This window comes from Sitophilus oryzae, unplaced genomic scaffold (genome assembly GCF_002938485.1).
Source record: "Sitophilus oryzae breed Bouriz unplaced genomic scaffold, Soryzae_2.0 scaffold_1576_pilon_pilon, whole genome shotgun sequence".
NCBI classification, from domain to species: Eukaryota; Metazoa; Arthropoda; class Insecta; order Coleoptera; family Curculionidae; genus Sitophilus; species Sitophilus oryzae.
The window spans coordinates 8179843-8201458 of record NW_022146254.1 but is presented as its reverse complement, the minus strand read 5'-3'; the positions used below and the strand labels follow the sequence as shown (position 1 = coordinate 8201458).

Below are 21616 nucleotides of genomic sequence, written 5' to 3'. Positions count from 1 at the left end.
TTCACAGTGTTGTGTCATATGAGAAAAATAGTGTCGAATATAATCCAAAAATTACATATACAATATAATTCACACCTCATAATGTTTACTGCAATTAATAAACTAATATAAACTTATCAAAAGATGACCACATATTTTTTAAAATTATTATTCTTAACACTAAAATTATCTACATTGACTATGGAGTACGCAGTAAACATTATGTGCGTGGTGTGCATATTTTATATGCAATTTTTTGGATTATATTCGACACTATTTTTTCATATGACACAACACTGATGGAGGCTATAATGTTAGCCGAACCGTTTTTAAACCAAATAAAAATAATGAAAACCAAATGAAAAATCAATCAGCGTTTTTCCCGAACCTAAATTCCAAGAAAATCAAAAATTTAGAATATTTAGAATCAAGGTTCAAGAATATCAAATTTTCCAAGATTGTAAAATTCTAGTTAATTATTTTATGTGTACAGTTATTTAGGGAATGTCATCGATGTTCATTTCCAAGCCAACTAGACGCCGATTTTTTCGATAATACGGTATAATTCTTACGTAAAATGTAAATAACATTAGACCAATTAAAACAAAGAAATATGAATTTCTTAGTATTTTTAGTAACACCTTTATTCTTAAAACTTAATTTTGTATTATGCAAATATACCAATTTTATTGTTATTTTATTCATATTGTATTCAGCCATCACTTAAATATTTGATATTAATTTGGTATTATAAATAATCAATACTATTCATTAAAATTACTGAACAAATATATGTTATGCTTAACATACATTATATATTATCAAACAAAAACACATTCTTCTTTTAAACTGTATCAGTCTTGTCTTTACAAAAATCTTTTTAAAATTTGAACTCAAAATAATAATCTTTTCATGATCTCTAATACACATATTCTTTATTTTTCCCTAGATCATAATACCTACTTACGTGTTTGAATCTATCGAAGCTGAACCAGCAACACTTGGAGTGGAGATTCCACAATATGAATAAAATAAACATAATTGTCCAGTTTTCATTAATACCATCATGGGAGAATATTATTTTTTAAATTTATTAAAGATATTTTCAATAAAATTCTCTTGATTTATAACTCGTACCCACTTTTCTTGCTCTTCCGGACACTTTAGGCTGCCTAGTATAATAACTATCCTTAGTAACCATCCTTTCCACCAGGAACACAACAAAGATGAGGCATAGCACCAATAACACACTCCACTTAAGCTTTATTGATGAATTGTTAGAGTCTTAAAAAAACACACACAAAAATCACGATAAGTAAAAAATGTATGGGCACTTTTAGGTTAAATCACTTGCACAACGTGTAATTTTTAAAATTTCTATTTTTTTGTGCGAAACCGAGAGTGACCATATATCTGGTAGTAGTTTATGTCAGTTCAACACCAAAATAATTAGTTTTTTGCACTACAATAATAAATAATACCAAAAATCAAAGAGTTAAAACCAAAAATCAACCGACAAAATATGAAACGGAATCTAACCCAATATCTAAGTATGTACAGCTGATGAAGTAAACAAAAGTCCGCCCGGAGGCTGATCTTTTAATAGAAGGCATTGCGTCACTGTAATGTGAAAAAATCGTACCAACTGCAAATTTATTTGGTTATAAAATTATTTAGTAACTTTTATAAGGCTAAATTATGTAATTATAGATAGCAATGGATAGCAATTAATTTATCTTATAGTACAAGAAATATCTAAGTATATATACATCTCTATATATACCTTATTTACAAAAAAATTTAAGCATTATATTATTATTATACAAAACTTCAAAAAAAATTGCTGGTTTTATATTTTATTTATTAACGGTTGGCAGTCATAGAATGAAATTAACCTCAAAATAATTTAAAGAGCAACTGACAACAGACGATCAGCTGCGTTTGTTGATATTTTTGTGTTTATTTTATGTTTATTTGAATCGTCAGAACTTAATTTTTAAAGTTTACTTATCGTTCTTTTCTTATTGTTTTTCTTATTTATAATGTCTGCATTAAAATATTACTTTGATTTAATGTCTCAGCCTTCAAGAGCCGTTTATGTATTTTTAAAAATTACTAAAATACCCTTTGAACCCTACGCTGTGGCTTTAAGAAAAGGTAGGTATATTATGTTGATTAATATGCATTAAAAATTACTATTTGTTTAGTATAATATAGGGGTATAATAGAATGAAATGAGAAAAAATAATCATTATTAATTTAAAAAGAATGTAGCACTTTAACAGTGGCGTAGCTAATCTCTCTCTAGAGATAAACCTGAGTTCCTCCTAGTGTGTAGTTACTTTTATTAGATATTAGCTGGTTATTAGCGATATTTATATACAATTAAATAGTTAATTTTTATAGTAGATGGACTAATTTATTTTAAAATATATTTACACCGCTTTCAGATGGAGCGGACAGTACGCGCGGATTTTTTTTCAATATATGGAGCATACGCGACCCATGTGAAATCGTTCATATAAGGGGTTTTCGGAAACTGTGATCTGATTGATCGGATTGATAGGATTACTAATCCAGACGTTCGAAAAGTGATCTCAAAACGAGTCAATGCGTTCGGAAAGTGATCCGAATAACTCGATTTTTTTGCCATATGTTGTGATCCTACTAACCCTCCTAACGAGGTGGGTAGAATTAATCAGCTGATCATTTCTAGGGTAATTTTAAACGTAACGGTCCGCATAGAAGTATAAAGTTTTTTAATAACCGTTTTGTCCGAAATCCCTTTATCTAATGTTGATCAAATACATGATATTTTCTTAGTGTACCGCAAAAATGAGCCAATCAGCATAGCATCAAGTAACTCTAGATTTTAAATAAATAAAAAACCAACAAGTAATTCTAAAGATACTGATTGCGAAAAAGCACTATCGGAGACACCCAATAGGAAAAAAATTAAAACTCAACTACAGAAAAGTGGTTTAAAACATTTAGATTAAAATAGCCAGGCATAATGAAAGAATAGAACTTGATAGACAATTCTGAAAATTTTCATCACAATTGATAGATAAAAATTGATATATTTTTTTATTATTAATATGATGGAATGTTTATTATGTATTGTTGGCAGTAAATAAATGATTAAAATAAAGTTTATAGTGTTTTTGTTTTAAATGGCATAATTTTAAAAAAAGCCTAAAATAAAACACATTTTGTTTTTATAAAAAATAGTCTTACAGAAACTAAAAAGTATACTTAAAGCAAAACAAATAGGATAAAAATAGATCTTATACAATCGTTAAGGGGGGATATTAGGATTATTTGTTTAATTTATCTCTTTTTACGAAATACCGTATGATCGAATAAAAACGGCGTCCAGTTGGCTTGGAAATGACAATCGATGGCATTTCCTATATAAATTTACATATAAAATGACAGCGATCTTCATTTCATAGCCATCGCTGACGCCGTTTTTATTCGATCATACGGTATATTTAAATGTGACTGTTAACCCGGTAAATCTAATTATCCAACCGTTCGTAATTAAACTACCAGCTGATTACTCTCAGCACTGATCTTGGAACAGCTGATTAGTAAACTACCTAATCTAGGATTTTATTTCCGAAAACCCCTATAAGCTTTGTTCGGGTTCTTGTCATTACCGATTCTGAACCGTCCTAGGACTCTGCAGCGCATGCGCAAATGAAATAATTTATCCATATTTCCTTCTGTGCATACGCATCACAGTTCTAGGACGGTTCAGAATCGGTAATAAGAAAAACCCGAACAAAGCTATAAACTTTGTTCGGGTTCTTGTTATTACCGATTCTGAACCGTCCTAGAACTGTGATGCGTATGCGCAGAGGGAAATATGAAGACATTATTTCATTTGCGCATGCGCTGCAGAGCTCTAGGACGGTTCAGAATCGGTAATAACAAGAACTCATGGAACTCGCGGACGGTACGCGCGGACGCTCCGCTCCATCTGAAAGCGCTGTTACTTACCTATTTAAAATGGTAATAAGTTTGAAGGTCAACATCAAAATTATTTTGGGTAAAGGTGTGGATCCGGTGGCTGACCTTGAAGCCCATATTTGCTGCATTTGATCATCGATACTACGCAAGCGCACATCGTCGATGTTGCCAAATTGCAGTTTATTTTCGAATTATTTGCAGTTGAACATTTTTTTTGCGTATTAATCAATAATACTACAAATTCTATAATTAATTTTATAATTTCAGATTTATCTTGTAATGAAGTTCATAAAATTTCTGGGCCACCCTGTATATTATATTAATATTATACTAGAATAATAGAGACTTGATTCTCTTGTAATAATGACAGGCAGGGTATTTTATTGTTAACTCATTATTGTAATGAACTTCATTAATGTTTCTATTGTTGAATTAAATAAGTTAAATATTTAATTTCCATTTTGTAAGAGAGTTTTGATCGGTTTTGGTCGCCGTGGTTCGGTGCGAGAAACCGAGACGTTTACGCCGCTCTCCCTACCAGTGCAGGTTGAGTGGAGGGACCGTAGTCGAGTACCTCGGCAGTACTGGCACTACAGAGTGAGTTGTGTGGTCGCACGTGAACAGTGAAGTTCGAGTCCGGGTGCCCTGCCAAGTGTCCTGCTGCCAGCTGCCAGCCGCCTGCCGCCTGCCGCCGTATTGTATAAGGTAAGCACCCACCGCCAAAGTGATCGAGAGTAGGTCGTATTCTTTTTTATTGTTAATACCGTTTACTTTACTGCCTTGACGCGTTATAGGGATAAAGGGAGACAGAGATAGTTAGAACGCGCGATCGCATTAGCTAGCAAAAACTTGTATTCGTTCAGGGCCAACCGTCTTCTAGCAGGTAGGGGAGCTGAACGGATCCATACGAAGACCGATTTCTTTTATTAAAAAGGGAGACAGAGATAGTTAGAACGCGCGATCGCATTAGCTAGCAAAAACTTGTATTCGTTCAGGGCCAACCGTCTTCTAGCAGGTAGGGGAGCTGAACGGATCCCGTGGACGCGAAGACCGATTTCTTTTATTAAAAAGGGAGACAGAGATAGTTAGAACGCGCGATCGCATTAGCTAGTAAAAACTTGTATTCGTTCAGGGCCAACCGTCTTCTAGCAGGTAGGGGAGCTGAACGGATCCCGTGGACGCGAAGACCGATTTCTTTTATTAAAAAGGGAGACAGATAGCGGTTAAGGTAGTACAGTAAATACCCGGGTCGCGAATGTTCTTGGAACTAAAGCAGGATCTCGTCTATCCCGCGACTGGTTCTGTAGTTCCCGTATTCTCATCAGGAGCGCCGTGGGATCTCGCCGACATCCCGAGGTGGTCCTGACCGGGCGGTGTGGACTGCGCTTATCCAGGCGACTAACCGAGACGCCGTTTCGTTCTACTGCGCACGATCCAGGGCTCGCGTGCGTACCTATCCCACAGGACTCCGTTTCGTCCTACTGCGAACGATTCAGGGCTCGCGTGCGTACCTATCCCACAGGACTCCGTTTCGTCCTACTGCGACCGATTCAGGGCTCGCGTGCGTATCTATCCCACAGGACGCCGTTTCGTTCTACTGCGCACGATTCAGGGCTCGGGTGCGTAATTATCCCACAGGACGCCGTTTCGTTCTGCTGCGAACGATCCAGGGCTCGCGTTTGTTTATCCCGGGACGTCTGTAATGCTGGATTCAGAGTTCCGTAGCCGTAAGACGTAAGCCGTATCGTTAGCCGTAAGACTTAAGACGCAAGGAAAGCAATTCATAGTTGCCGTAAGACGTAACGATAACTTCATCGTAAGCGTGCGCATTACCGTTTTTAATAGGTTATGTTGTTGTTTGGGTTGTGAATGTTGTGAATAAAACTATAATACTCCTTATTTATTTTGTTATTATTAATTTAATTGAACTAAAATGGTCACGGACAATTATATTTTCGTTGCCGAAGTGAAATATCTGTGAAATATATTATAAAAGTTGTAGAAATGGCTACCGAGTACCACCGAACCTAGCCGACAACACCCGATTCGATAAGACGTAACGTAAGAATTAAAATTGGTTCATTTCTTACGTCTTACGGCATTCGGCTTACGGCATACGGAGATCTATGAACGCAATCATATGATTGTGAAGGTCGATATCCCTTGCGTCTTAACGATACGGCTTACGTCTTACGGCTACGGAACTCTGAATCCAGCATAACGACGTCGCCGACGTTTAGAAAGTCGGGTTATAAAATAGTATATCGCTCCGGTACGTACACATCTGTGTTTACTAGGACGCCGTTAAGTTAGACGCCGGTTAGAAACTCGCGTCGTTTTATTTACTAGAACGTCATGTCAAAAACGCGCTTTGAATTCGCGTGATTAAATCGGACAGTGAGTTGCATATCGAGATTATACGGTCAAAACTCTAGAGGTGCTCGATTGTTGTTGTAAATTTTATTTTACGAGTCATTAACTATAAATTTTCTTTCACTTTCACTACAATGTAAAGTCGTGAAACTTCCTGGGGTATTTAGCATATAGTTAATTAATTAAATAAAGCCTTAATGTTATGTTATAGTTAACTGTGTGTTTTATTTCTTTTCATTTCATCACTCCCTGGTATCTCCACTGTATAAAAGCTACCCGTATTGGCGAAACGTGGACCTCTTCCACTATAAAGAACAGAGGTGGCGCCCGAGAGATTTAAATTTACTACTGTACGCCAGTAAGGCTATTTATTTTTCACTGAACCAAAGAAAAATAAATTGAGACTCTTACAATCTTGATATCCAAAATTAAGGTAAGAAGGATAATGAAGTTTGTGAAATGAAAGTATTATGAATATATAAAATTGTAATAATAATAACATTTATTTATATATTTACATTAGAATTAAAATTTATCATTTACGGATTTTTTCTTAATGGTTTTAAACTTATTAGAATTATTTTATTTCTTTTGAAGTTATTTAATTTCTAGTTATTTACAGGCCACAATAGTTTTGATTATATGTATTGATGTTTTGAAATTACTAAGTACCATATGACGACTCTTATTATAGAACAATACACGCCAATCGGAGATTGAGGTAACATTTTACCTATAATGTTACTAATATAATATACTTTGATTATAATTAATGTTTGTATCATAATTTCTTAAAAATATCAAGTTAGTGGATTAATAGCAATTTTAGACATATATTTTATCGAAGAGTGTGTTGATAAGACTAAAATAAGCTTTATGTTTTATCTTTTTCTCTTTAGAAGGGAGATGGTTTGTATCGTAGAATACATTACAGTATTTAATATCGTGTCCTTTGATATTCTTTTCTTAATTTACTGTAATTTCTTGTTTCCTATAATGCCAAATCTTGACAATATGGTGAAGGTTGAGTTTTGATCTTATTAGTTTTATAATAATAATAATAATAATAATAGAAATACAAGACTAAATTAAGACTTAGTTTGTGATTTATATTAAGATCTTTCTTATAATATTTGTTATGTCTTAATCTTAATACTATATTATGCTTGGTCTGAAAAATAAATGTTAAAATATTCTAATTTGGCATATCCTATTCCATCCTTCCATTAGGAAAAAAATGGTTTATAAATCATATATGCTAAGAAAATCACATAAATTATGTGTAAGATTAGAGAAATCTTAATGTAGCAGAAAAATTAATGCAATATAAAGCAGAATTAAACAAGGTAACTGTTAATGTTGCTGAAGCTGATTCTGCAATTTTAATTACGGAGGCTAAAAGGCCTTTTAAGGTTTGAAGGTTTACAGGTTACAGGGGGGTATAAACTACATTACATGTAGTTAATGTAGTTTATGTAGAGGGTGTAGTTTATGAAACCTATGTATGCGACTTTCAAATATTAAAGATTTGAGGTGAGGTTATAATACGTTGAAGCTTTAAAAAACACAATGTATTTAAGAAAACAGAAGAAATATGGCTTTAAATATAATATTCACACATCATATTATTTAGACCCCTCATACAAAGTAAAATTATTCATAATATCAATACATAGTTTATTAACGTAGTTTTCATGTAGTTAATGAACGGGAAAAGACGTAGTTTTTGAAGAAAAACTACACGTAGTTAATCAGGCAAATTACGTCTTAATTAACTACTTCCAAACCCTGGCTACAGCATTTAAAAAATAAAAAAAAAAAAGAAAAAACTTGGACACATCCCTTTTAATTTCCCGAATTTTTAATAAAGCACTTTTTAAACGTAGCATAATAATCTAGCTAGGAATCTAGAGTTTTATTTCTATATAATTTTATTGACTATGAAAATACATAATAAGCGTTCACGTGTTGTGCAAAATATTAAAATAATAATATAAATAATATACCGCGTACTATGATTGAAAAAAAAAATAGCGTCAGCGATGACTATGAAATGAAGATCGCTGTCATTTTATATGGGAAATGTCCTCAAGCGTCATTTCCCAGCCAACTGGACGCCGTTTTTTCGATCATACGGTATATATTGACAAAAAACACTGAAAAGCACATATTTGTTTTCTACTGAAAATAATTCCAAAATAACTCGCAATCTGGCAACATCGAAGATGTGCGCATGCGTAGTATCTGTAACTATATGCAGCCAAAACTCGTTTCAAGGTCAGCCACCGGATCCACACCATTACCTTATTTTGAGGTAAAAGGGTTTTTAAGCTGTGCCACTGTATTTTAATGAAAATAATTTTATTTATTTGGTAATGGTGTGGATCCGGTGGCTGACCTTGAAACGAGTTTTTGCTGCATATAGTCACAGACACTACGCATGCGTACATCTTCAATGTTGCCTGATTGCAAGTTATTTTGGAAATATTTTCAGTAGAAAACAAATATGTGCTTTTGAGTGTTTTTTTTTGTCAATATATACCGTATGATCGCAAAACGGCGTTCAGTTGGTTGGGAAATAACGATTGAGAGCATTTCCCATATAAAATGACAGCGATCTTCATTTCATAGTCATCGTTGACGCCATTTTTTTTTCAATCATAGTACGCGGTATATTATTTATATTATTATTTTAATATTTTGCACAACACGTAAACGCTTATTATGTATTTTCATAGTCAATAAAATTAAATAGAAATAAAACACTAGATTCCTATAATTAATCTAATTGCTCTAGATTATTATGCTACGTTAAAAAAGAGCTTTATTAAAAATTCGGGAAATTAAAAGGGATGTGTCCAAGTTTTTTCTTTTTTTTAATTTTTAAATGCTGTAGCTCTATGTCATGTTCATAATAGTTTTTTCTAACATTCCATCAAAACTACGGAGGCCTTAAAAGGCCTTTTAGCCTCCGTAATTAAAATTGTAGAATCAGCTTCAGCAACATTAACAGTTACCTTGTTTAATTCTGCTTATACATATATTGCATTTTTCTGCTACCTTAAGATTTCTCTATTCTTACACCTAATTTATGTGATTTTCTTAGCATATATGATTTATAAACCATATTTTTCCTAATGGAAGGATGGAATAGGATATGCAAAATTAAGATATTTTAACATTTATTTTCCAGACAAAGCATAATATAGTATTAAGATTAAGACATAACAAATATTATAAGAAAGATCTTAATATAAATCACAAACTAACTAAGTCTTAATTTGGTCTTGTATAAACACAGGTATAAAAGTAATAAGATCAAAACTCAACCTTCACCATATTGTCAAGATTTGGCATTATAGAAAACAAGAAATTACAGTAGATTAAGAAAAGAATATCAAAGTACACGATATTAAATACTGTAATGTATTCTACGACACAAACCATCTCCCTTCTAAAGAGAAAAAGATAAAACATAAGTCTTATCACCACACTCTTCGATAAAATATATGTCTAAAATTGCTATTAATCCACTAACTTGATATTTTTAAGAAATTTTGATACAAACATTATAATCAAAGTATATTATATTAGTAAAATTATAGGTAAAATCACAGTAAAATGTTACCTCTATCTCCCATTGACGTGTATTGTTCTATAAGACTCGTCATGATAGTACTTCAATACATCAATACATATAATCAAAACTATTGTTGCCTGTAAATAACTAGAAATTAAATAACTTGAAAGAAATAAAATAATTCTAATAAGTTTAAAACCATTAAGAAAATATCCGTAAATGATAATTTTTAATTCTAATGTAAATATATAAATAAATGTTATTATTATTACAATTTTATATATCATTCCCTAATTTTGGATATCAAGCTAAATCTGAAATTATAAAATTAATTATAGAATTTGTATTATTATTGATTAACACTCAAAAAAAATTTCAACTGCAAATAGTGCGAAAATAAACTGCAATTTGGCAACATCGACGATGTGCGCTTGCGTAGTATCGATGATCAAATGCAGCAAATATGGGCTTCAAGGTCAGCCACCGGATCCACACCTTTACCATTTATTTAATTAAACATTTTAGGTGAACATCGCACTGATGATTTCAAACAGAATTTCAATAAATTTCAAAAAGTGCCTTTTATTCATCATGGAGATTTTAAATTAGCAGAAAGGTTTTAAAGTTTAAATTACCTATTGATTTACTACTTTCATGTATATTATTCTTTCAGTTCTTATCAGTGGCGCAACTAGAGGGGGCTAGGGGGCTTAGCCTCCCTCCCCCCAGATGACTGGTGCAGATCAATTAAAATTGTTTTTAACATCAAATCAATATTATCTTATAGTGACCTAAGCCTCCCCAAAAAGACTTGAGCCTCCTTAAAAATCTGTATCTAGTTGCGCCACTGGTTCTTATACTCTATTAGAAATATATTTTTTATTTTAGTATAGCAATTGTTAGGTATCTCTCAAAACAATATAAAGATAACGTACCAGATTATTTATATCCCTCAGGCGCTAAAGAACAAGCCAAAGTCGATGAGTTTTTGGAATGGCAGCATTTAAATATTAGACTTCATTGTGCTCAATATTTTTGGTATAAGGTAAGAATCTGATATTAAAAGTGTACCATTAAAATTATTTTTCTGGCAGTGGTGGCTCCTGGTAAAAGTTATAAAGGGACCTTAAATTTTAGTAAGATTTTAAATTAATATTTACCTATCTATTTGTTATAAATATTTATGGTCTATCATATGTTCTTTGCTCTTGGCAAATTTTATAATCACTTTTTTATTAAAACAAGTCGCTTTATCTTCAGACTTAAGTGTTTTATATCCGTGATCCCCCTATTTCTGTCCAGATTTATTGCCACGGAAATGTAAGCTGGGAAAATATGGAAAATAGTGCAAAACATGTTTTGTAAAATCTACTAAATTTACGTGTAAGGCTGGTTGCACAGTGGAAGCATCTATTATAAGCATCTACATGCGAATTTTAGAACGCGAGTATGACGCCAGTCTTTGCGCGACCGATCCAAGTTTAACTAGAGGTATGTAGTTCGTGAAAGAACTAGCTCCATTGAACTATTCCGACCCCGGAACGAAAGGAACTAGTTTCTGAATTTTTAAAAGATTAGTTCCTCAGGACCTATTTCGAGGACAGATACTGTGACCCAGTGACGCATCCAGAGAGTGAGTCTGGGAGGGGTAGTGGCAATATTTAGATAAAGTAGGTAATAGATTTAAATTAAATTTTCGCTCAAAGGTATTGTGACTATATATAAAAAATAAACTTAATTTTATTTTATACCACATTTTCTTAATTATAAATTTCTTCCCGGGAGGGGTAATTACCCCCATTACCTCTCCCGTATATGCGTCCCTGCTGTGACCGAGATATAATAATAGGACGGATCGGCTAACGCGATTGTAGCTCGATGCTAGGCGGGTGTGGAGAGTGCCAGCCGTATGTTGTCGGTCTCGGACCGAAAGGAACTAGAGGAACTAAATAGAGACTAGTTCACCGACGGATTGCCAAGCGCGAACGCAGACCGATGCTATAGGCGGGAATGGGCCAGACGTATGTTGTCCCGGACCGATAGGACCTAGAGGGGACCCTTCACGGGAATCTATTCAGCAGTATTCAGTCCACATTCAGTCTGCAGTTCCGAGATATACAAGACGACGGATCCGGCCTTATCTATGGCTGCGACCGGCGTAATTACTACAGAAAATTGTCGTAGATACTGTTTTTAATATTTAGTTTGTTCTTTGAATTTTGAATATTTTATTTCACTTAGTTTTAGCAGTCTTAACCAGAGCATTACAATATACATCGTTTCTTAATGAAATTAATTTCTTTTAGTTTCTTCATAAAAGATACCACTTGCAAAAGGTCTATTTCTTTTTTCTGCAGTAAATGAGATGTAACATAAATTACGTTTTATTGAATGTGGTAGACAATGATTCAGTATTGAAAATAAAAGAATTTCGGACTTTCATTTTCTTTATTTATTTTGATTAACACACTGATGCCTATTTGTGATGACTATTCCAATGTAAAAGGAACGTCAGAAAAGATCAGGCGAATAGTCAAAAAGTATAAAATTAAAACTTGTCTTCAAATCTGGATCGACTCTAAGAAGTGTCCTAACAAAAACAAGACCGGAGTCATCGAAACAACAGAGAGATTGTATCTACCAGCTATCTTGTGAATACGGTGAGTTAGGAAGCTTTGGGTGAGTCGTATATTGGAGAGACTAAACGGCCTCTAAATGTACGACTCACGAGCGAGGATAAAAAACATGTACAAAAAGATGAAACAGTGAAATCAGGTATTGCGGACCATGTTTGGTCAAAACGGCATAATATAAAGTAGTCAAAAGCTCAGGTTGTCCACAGAGAACCCAGGGGCGAATCCTCCATGAATGCAACGCATGCACTGCATGCCTAAGAATGCTTTAAAAATCTACTATTAATAAAGCTCCGCGCGCACTGAATGGATATCGGCGAGAGCGAGCGGCACATAATTTTCAGTTTACGTTGAAATAAATGTAAGCCCGCGCACCGCATTAGATCGGTGCGCTCGGTGCGCTTCGAGCTATCGGCGGTACTCGCGCCATCAGGCGAAATCAGAGAAGGCATGGGAGGGGGACGAATAGTCTACGCCGAGCGACTGTTTTTAGTGGAGCGGTTTTACATTAAACATGTTCGATGAATTATTAATCGAAAGTGTACGAGACCATATCATACTTAATATGCGGTTCTTTATAAAAATTTCTTACAAGCACGTAACCTATATTGTTTACTACACTTATTCAATAACTGAATTAGAAAATCTTCCGATTAAACCCATTTATTTCTCATCTCGTTTTGATTATCTCACATTATTTTGAAAATCGAATTTAAATATCGTCAAAAAACTTATCATATTATTTAATTTGTGGTTTGTTTTGACGTTAGTAATAACAGCTGATAAATAGTCATCCTATGTTACTATGTGGATCGTTCCGTACAAGGTACAAATAGAGAAAATAATATTTATGTTTGAATAAAATATTTGTACATATACCTACGTATGATAGAAAAAAACGGCGTCCAATTGGATGGGAAATGACGATTGATGACATTTCCTATATAAATTTACATATAAAATGGCACCGACCTTCATTTCATGGCTATCGCTGATGCCGTTCCTTTTCGATAATACGGTACTATTTTTTTTTCTTTTTTCAATTTTCTTTGACTTTTTTATTGTATTTTAAGTTTTTAAAATCTTGGTTTTAAGTCAGTAGTGAATTTTTTGTGAACAATGTGCGATAAACATCTCAACATCCATATAAAAGACAACTTCGTCAAGTGCTACGTACTTTCCACACTTCTCTACGGGGTTGAGTCATGGACACTCAAAGTAAGCGCAATGAATAAGTTGGAAGCATTTGAGATGTGGGTATATCGCAGAATGCTGAGAATACCATGGACTGACCGTGTCTCGAATGAACGAGTTCTAAACCAAATGAACAAGGACCGAGAACTCCTCGACATAATAAAAAGAGGAAAGCAGCCTATTTGGGCCATATCATGAGACATAGCAAGTATGAATTCCTTCAGCTCATCATCGAGGGTAAAATTGAAGGAAAGCGCGGACTCGGACGACGGCAATGCTCCTGGCTGAAGAACATCAGAGATTGGACAGGCCTGGACTACAGACATACTTTGCTGAGAAGAGCGAAAAATAGAGAGGAATTTGCCATGGTTGTTGCCGATCTTCACTGAATGGAGAATGCACTTTAAGAAGAAGAAGTGAATAAAACGAAACTTGTGTTTACATTTTGTTTAATGATTGACGTTTCGACTAATTTTAATTCGGCCTTCTTCAGAATCTATAATATACAATACAATTTTATCACTAACAATGTGTTTAATATATATTTTTTTCTTACCACAAACGTAGAAAATTAGTTATACATAAAATTGATCGAAACGTCAATCATTAAACAAAATGTAAACACAAGTTTCGTTTTATTTACTACTGACTTAAAACAAAGATTTTAAAAACTTAAAATAAAAGCTATATATAAATGTTTGTAATGACACTTATTTAGATTAAAAAACTAAAAATAGAAGTTTTATTTGACTATTTTTCATATCTAGCTAAAAACAAAGCTTTTTAAGAACAAAGAACAAATTAAACCCTTTTGAATTATACCAAATTTGTTAAAATCGGTCAAGCTAAGAGTCATGTAGTATATTTTATCCCCATCTTCCACTCTATTTCACTAATTTTATGTGGTTTGTTAACCCTTAACTGGTCCGGCGTCGTCTGACAGACTACGCCAAATAATTAACTCATTCTCATTAGTTACTGGGACCGCCTACAGGATTGGCGTTCCAGCTAATCCTTCCCCTCTCGGTCAACGATTGATAGCCATATTTATGCCCAAACTGGATTAGTTTTTTAGAAGTTATGGCAGAAGATACTTAAGCCGTAGTCTCTCAGACGACGCCGGACCGTTTGTGTAAGATTTTGTGTGTGACAAACTTTCGTAAAATATGGCCGGGCCTTCGAAAAGAGTGCGTTTAGGAGACTCTAATTATGAAGAAACTCTATTAAAATGATATGATGAGGACTGTGACAGTGACAATATGACAATCTACCAGACAAATGCGTTTGACAATGTCAAATATTCCAAGAGAAATATACTTTACAATTGGTAGAATACTTGCAATTCCTGTACAACCAGAACACGCCTATGGGGATATTCTTATCCTAGAGTTCTTATCCTAGAGTTCTTATCCTAGTAAAATACAATGTTATGTCCTAGTTAATTATTTTTAATGCCTAGAATGTACGAATCCATTTTGTAAAACATGTTCAGGAAAACAATGAACTTTGCCTCATGCTGTAACTAAAAACCTTTTCTTTAACTCCAGTTTTACAACTAATTGTTTTTATATATAGTATTAAAAACTTATTTCTATATATGTAAAGACTTTTAGTACTTTGGTTTTATTTTTAAGAGCTTAGTAAAAATCTAATTATTTTTTTCAAATTTATATGTATGTTATTTTATTTTGTACTATATTTTCTTAAAGTTTATATTAATTGAACCCATTTTTGTCTAGATTAGTTCAATACTACATAATATAATATATAATAAAACAAAAAATTTGTTATTTTTTAGTTTTTGTGTTTTTTTTTTAATTTTTAGAAGGCGTAGTCCCACAGACTACGCCGGACCGTTTATGATACATATCTATTACCGGACCAGTTAAGGGTTAAGATCTAAATATATAAATGTGTGTTTGGTTAAGATCTAAATAATATTAATTTCCATCATAAAGCATAAAATATAAAAAGTTGCATAAAAATATAAATAGTAATAATACTTATAATTTTTTGAAATGCCGAATGAATTTGACTAAATTTGAATAAACTTCTCCTCGTCTATGCTCAAATTTATGCTGCACTCTCGACCGTCGATCGTGCGACTCCAGTGCGCGGCTACAATCGACTTTCCGACCGGTCGTGCCGCTCGCTCTCGCCGATACAGGTAAATATTATACTGTGCTACATAATCCCATAATCGGTATCAAAATACGGAAATACTTAATTTTAAATTACTGCATGCATGATTATTATGTGCATTCAATCACAACAGATACGCGAAGCGCGTCGAGGTCACTGACCCACACATCCATTCGACAGGATTCGGCCGCTGCACACTAATATTTTAATTTACTAGCGGAACTTAATTCAAAAGAACAATTTTTACAAAAGTACAAAAATATGACATTTTTTTACAGCTAAATGTTTGAGGAGTTGAACATTATCGGAAAAAATAACATTGGCACCGTTATATTGTTTATATCAACTCTAACTTTGATTTGCAGTTGACATATCTTAAAACAAAATATTGTTAGTCATGCAGATTCGTTATTTATCGAGTAAGTTACAAGTGTTTAATGCTTCTAAAAGAAAAGCTGCGCATATTATTATCGTCTCCAGTTTTCAGCTATTCGACAAGGTAAAGCAAAGCTTAATCCAAGTTAATTCATTATGAATTATTCTCCATTTACTTGGATATGTCAATATGTGATAATATTTTAATAAAATCAAAACTTCACGTTGAGTTTAAAAAATGTATCCACGTGTATCCAAGTAAACATTGCTTTTGTGAAGTTCTTTGATAAATACTTAGAATAAAAATATTTAATTTTTTTGCCCTAATTTGCCCTTTTGATCTATATATGCATTTTCGTTGCAATATGCACTGTAAGCACCCATCTTAAGCTATTATTATGTGGATTATAAACGCGAGTTTATTTGACATATCTAGGAGCGGAATAAAATAATCATTTGAAATTTTTATTCCGCTATAGGTAAAAACTGTTTTTTGATAATATTAGAGTTGCAGTGTTGCCAGATCTAACCCAATACAAAATGTTATGTTATGATAAACCTGGTATATTATTTCATTTTTACGTTCTACCGGCAGCAATTCTAGATCTTTTTCATATGGTAAATGTTTTCTCTATACCTAAATCTACATTCTGGAGATATTTGCATTAAGTCGGTTTAAGACAATGCGTGTATTTGCCGAACATTTAGTGTTTTGACTCATTTGCGTATTGTGTGAACAATGGAATCTTCGTCGAAGGTAAATTCAGTTTATTTTTTTATAATTAACAGTGCTTCTTTCGAATACAAAGAGAATAGGAATAATTCCGAGTTCGAAATCGAGTTCGAAAATGATCATCATAAATCTCACAAATTCGTTAAAACGTCATTTTACTACAAACTGTAGATCGCCATTTTAAACTTATTTAATATCAGTTCTTTTAATTTATATATTTTTTAAATATTTTTTTAGTCACAAAGCTCTCAATATTTACTCGTAGTTATCCCTATGTTTTTTTGTATGAGAGAAATACTAATTTAAATTATAATTATTTTTGGTCCTAATTTGTGCCTAAATTACAAATTAAACAGAACGCTGTTGTAATTAAACATAAATATGTCAAAATGATCCTAAAAATCAACATTTCTCAACATAATATTTACAAATTAAGTGAACTTTTGGGAATTGAAATTAAGTTCCGCTAGATGTTCAAAATATCACAGTGTGCGCTGCTTTCCCGGTAAATGCATGCACGAAACATTATGCATGCTCGCATAATAATTGTTTTGTTTTAGTCGCAGGTTGCAGATCGGGAAAGTTTTTCGCGTCTCTGTTTCGCTGACGAATAGTGTTGTTTTTTTTTCGAGTTTGAGTTTTGGACTTCTGAATAGGTTTTATGGATTTTTTTGTGAAAAAACTAGAAGAATGGAGTTTAATCTATACTAATATACCAAAATGCTTAAGTGACTCACTCACTGATTAATCACGATCCTGCTCAAACCACTCAACGTAAGAAGCTCAATTTTGGCATACAGGTTTATTCTAGGGTGTAGAGGTTCGATAAGAAGGGATTTTTCGAAATTCCAGTTTCAAGGGGATGAAACCGCCTCTCAAATATTACAATGTTTTTTATTTAAAAAACGGTCCCAAAAAACGCTTAAACACGTATATTTTATTTTGTTTTTTACATATTTTAAAAATCTCGTCATTGATCATGATCCTGCTTAAAGCGCTTGGCGTAAAAAGCTGATTTTTGGAAAACGGATTGACTTTAGGGTGTAGAGGTTCGATAAGAAGGGATTTTTCGAAACTCGAATTCTAAGGGGGTGAAACCACCCCTCAAATATTAAGAATATTTTTTATTTAAAAACTGGTGAGTTTTTCGGAAAAACTCTTAAACACGTATATTTTATTTTGGTGTTTTACATCTTTTAAGATTTTTTAAAAATTTATACAGGGTGTTTCATAAAATATGACCATTGAGTAATCGCGATTCTGCTTAAACTGCTTGACGTTTTAAGCTGATTTTTGGCAAATGGACTGACTGTGGGGTGTAGAGGTTCGATAAGGAGGGGTTTCTCGAATCTCAAATTCCAAGAGGGTGAAAACGCCCCTCAACTATTACAATATTTGTTATTGAAAAAACGGTTAGTGTTTCGGGAAAACGCTTGGACACGCATAATTTATTTTGTTTTTTTACATATTTTGAAATTTTTTAAAAAATCATACAGGGTGTTCCAAAAAGTTGGGTAATTTATAGTAACTGCCAAAATATGATAATATCGCCATATTGTTTTTTCTCATGCTGACATAAATGTGAGAAAATTTTATCCAGTTTGTATGTTAATGGCAATTCTTGCTTTGCTTTATCATCACCATTACAAATGATTAATTCGACGTGAACAAAGTCGCGGGTACACGCTAGTTTTAAATAAATCATATTTTCATAGGGAGGGCTGTTTTTTAACGATTTTAAATGATTTCTAGGCGAAAATTGGACCCAGTACCGAAAAAAATCCGCCTTCTGCGGGCTCACGCTTTTTAATATTATTATTACCTCGTAGTGCATGCCTAAAGCAAACATTCATGCAACGCCACTGAGAGAATCTCATTTGAAAAAGCGTAAATTTAAAGAGGCCGTTTTTATTGCAAACAATAACAACATTTTTAGCAACCCTAGTACAGAAATACCTACGATATGGCAACCACTGATAAAACGCTCAAATGCAGGCATTCAATGTGGACAACCTCACGGTTGACTGCACCCCACTTTTTCACGGGTAAAAGCTTGACCGCAGTATAAAACTCAGTAGTTTTAGGAATTAGGTTAGTTTACACTTTATGATCGAACTGAATGACCGAAACGTTGTATTAATCAAAATGAATAAAGACAATGGAAGTCCGAAATACTTTTATTTTTGAGTAACATAAATTACCTGTAAAACTTCGTTCCAAAAAATTTCGATAATTAAGAACTCACAATCAAAATTATTTAAGAGCCCTCTTGCTGTCGTCACTTCTCCCTCACGCTTTTTAATTCTATATGAAAAATACATACCTACTAATTTTATGAAGATAGCAATATTAATTTTTGTATTATTAAAATTATAGTGGTTGATTCCAAACATTACCCAGTCGCCTCCAGATGATGATAAAATTGAAAGGCTTGAAAGTGCCATGTTAGGAAGCATAAGTGATTTTGAAGACCTCTTTCTAAGTCAGGGACACAAGTATGTTGTAGGAAATACACTTACAGTTGCAGATATTTTTGCTGCATGTGAGTTGGAACAGCCAAGTGAGTTTAAGAAAATACTGTTAGCTTTTGTAATGTAGTAATAATTAACGGCTTTTAACATTTTCTTAGGAATTGCAGGATATGATGTATGTCAAAACCGTCCAAAACTGAAATCGTGGTTAGATTCTGTTAAAAAAGACTGTGATCCGTTCTTCGCTGAAGCTAATGTTTTTGTTGATAAATTTGCTAAAAAGACTTTAGCTGCTAAAATGTAATTAACTTTATAAATCTTAAAGATCAAGTTTTTTACACATGAATGTAATAAGCACAACTTTTACAATACTAGCTACTAAGTATTCTTTTTTGAAAAAAAATATTTAAATAATATTTTTGTTGGTCAGTTAAAAAATATATTTGTATTGTTGTTTATTGTTAGAATCAAAGAGGCGTGTTTTTATTATCCAAACTTAAAAATATTAAAAATTAATATTTTTTAAGTTTTCTATATTAACGGGGAAATACCTAGCTGTCCAGTAATAATGAATGATATTTCGGGTTAATGTTTTTTGATATCACTTTAGTTAACGTGCCTTATCGCTAAAGTCTGTCCAGCGAGGGAAGGGACGATTTTGACAGATGACATTAGAACCATAAAAATCAAAAACACTGTTATATTCTCTTGCTGGTCAAACTATAGTTAATATATAATATTTTCTTTATTTTTTTTATATATTTATATACATTACATTTTATATACAGGGTGGTCCGAGTTGTATTCCAGAAACTTCGGCAGCATATTCTGCAGATAAAAATAAGTAAAAAAGTTCGTATAAATGTATGTCCTAAAATGCTTAGTTTCGAAAATACAGGGTGTAGAAAATTCATTTTTATTTCGATTTTTTCCAAATAATTTATGAAGTAACGTCAATACTTGGATGAAAATTGGTGCCTAGAAGTTTTTTGATATGAGAAATTTGATTTTGATGTTAGTAGGACTCCTACTTGTAGAGGGCGCCACCTACATATTTTTTTCCTGGTTTAAAGAGTAATAACTTCTCGTCCGTACCTGTTCAAAACTACTGAGTAAAAAAATATACATTTATTACAGTTGAGGGTTGGAACCTTTGGTGTTACACAGCAAAATAAAAACACTAAATCACCACAATACACCAAAACACTTTTACTTTTACACTGGACGCGCGTTTCGCTAACCATGTTAGCATCATCAACAGATGATTATAAACTAAAGTACAATCTACAAGTTGAGCGTTTATATACTCGCTCAGTGGGCACCGAGTGGGCGTGGCAAAATCTAGCCAACCGAGTCAGAGCCAACTGAGCGTAACAGTTAGATTTCCGCCACTAGAGTAGTAGGAACAAAGAACTTGAAGGAATTGGACCGTTGACTAGCAGTTAGATGCATATGAAAGCATCAGAATTAATAAATGTAAAGATAGTATGAACAGAGTCAACGGTCCAATTCCTTCAAGTTCTTTGTTCCTACTACTCTAGTGGCGGAAATCTAACTGTTACGCTCAGTTGGCTCTCACTCGGTTGGCTAGATTTTGCCACGCCCACTCGGTGCCCACTGAGCGAGTATATAAACGCTCAACTTGTAGATTGTACTTTAGTTTATAATCATCTGCTGATGATGCTAACAAGGTTAGCGAAACGCGCGTCCAGTGTAAAAGTAAAAGTGTTTTGGTGTATTGTGGTGATTTAGTGTTTTTATATACATTTACAACGTTTTTTATGTAAAAAAAGTCTCTTGGTAAAAATCGCTACAAGTAATGGTTTTCGAGATATTTGGAATCGAATTTATCAATACCTGTCATCATTGACATAAGTTAAACATGTTAACTAAATAGTTATTCGACTGAAATCATAAATTTGAAATGTTTTTGTGCCAGAAGTTCAACAGAAACTGTTTTATTATCTTTTTTTCGAAGAAAAAATTATGATTAACTTAAAAAAACAAAAAGTTCCCAAATTTATCATTTTAGTCAAATAACTATCTACTTAACATGTTTATTTTTTGTCAATAATGACATGTATTGACTGTTCCCGTTCTAAATATCTTGTGAACAGTTGCTCGTAGCGATTTTTACCAAGAGACATTTTTTACGTAAAAA

At 33.1% G+C, this 21616-nt stretch overlaps 1 protein-coding gene across 1 annotated transcript; it reads left to right on the top strand.

The window, feature by feature from the left end:
- Positions 1-1875: 1875 nt before the first annotated feature.
- LOC115879348 (glutathione S-transferase theta-3-like) lies at positions 1876-20257 on the top strand. The gene is made up of 5 exons (XM_030896124.1): positions 1876-2136; positions 10433-10523; positions 10796-10952; positions 19361-19544; positions 19614-20257. The coding sequence occupies exons 1-5, from the start codon at positions 2022-2024 to the stop codon at positions 19757-19759; spliced, it is 693 nt and encodes a 230-aa protein (XP_030751984.1). The 5' UTR covers positions 1876-2021; the 3' UTR covers positions 19760-20257.
- Positions 20258-21616: the final 1359 nt, after the last annotated feature.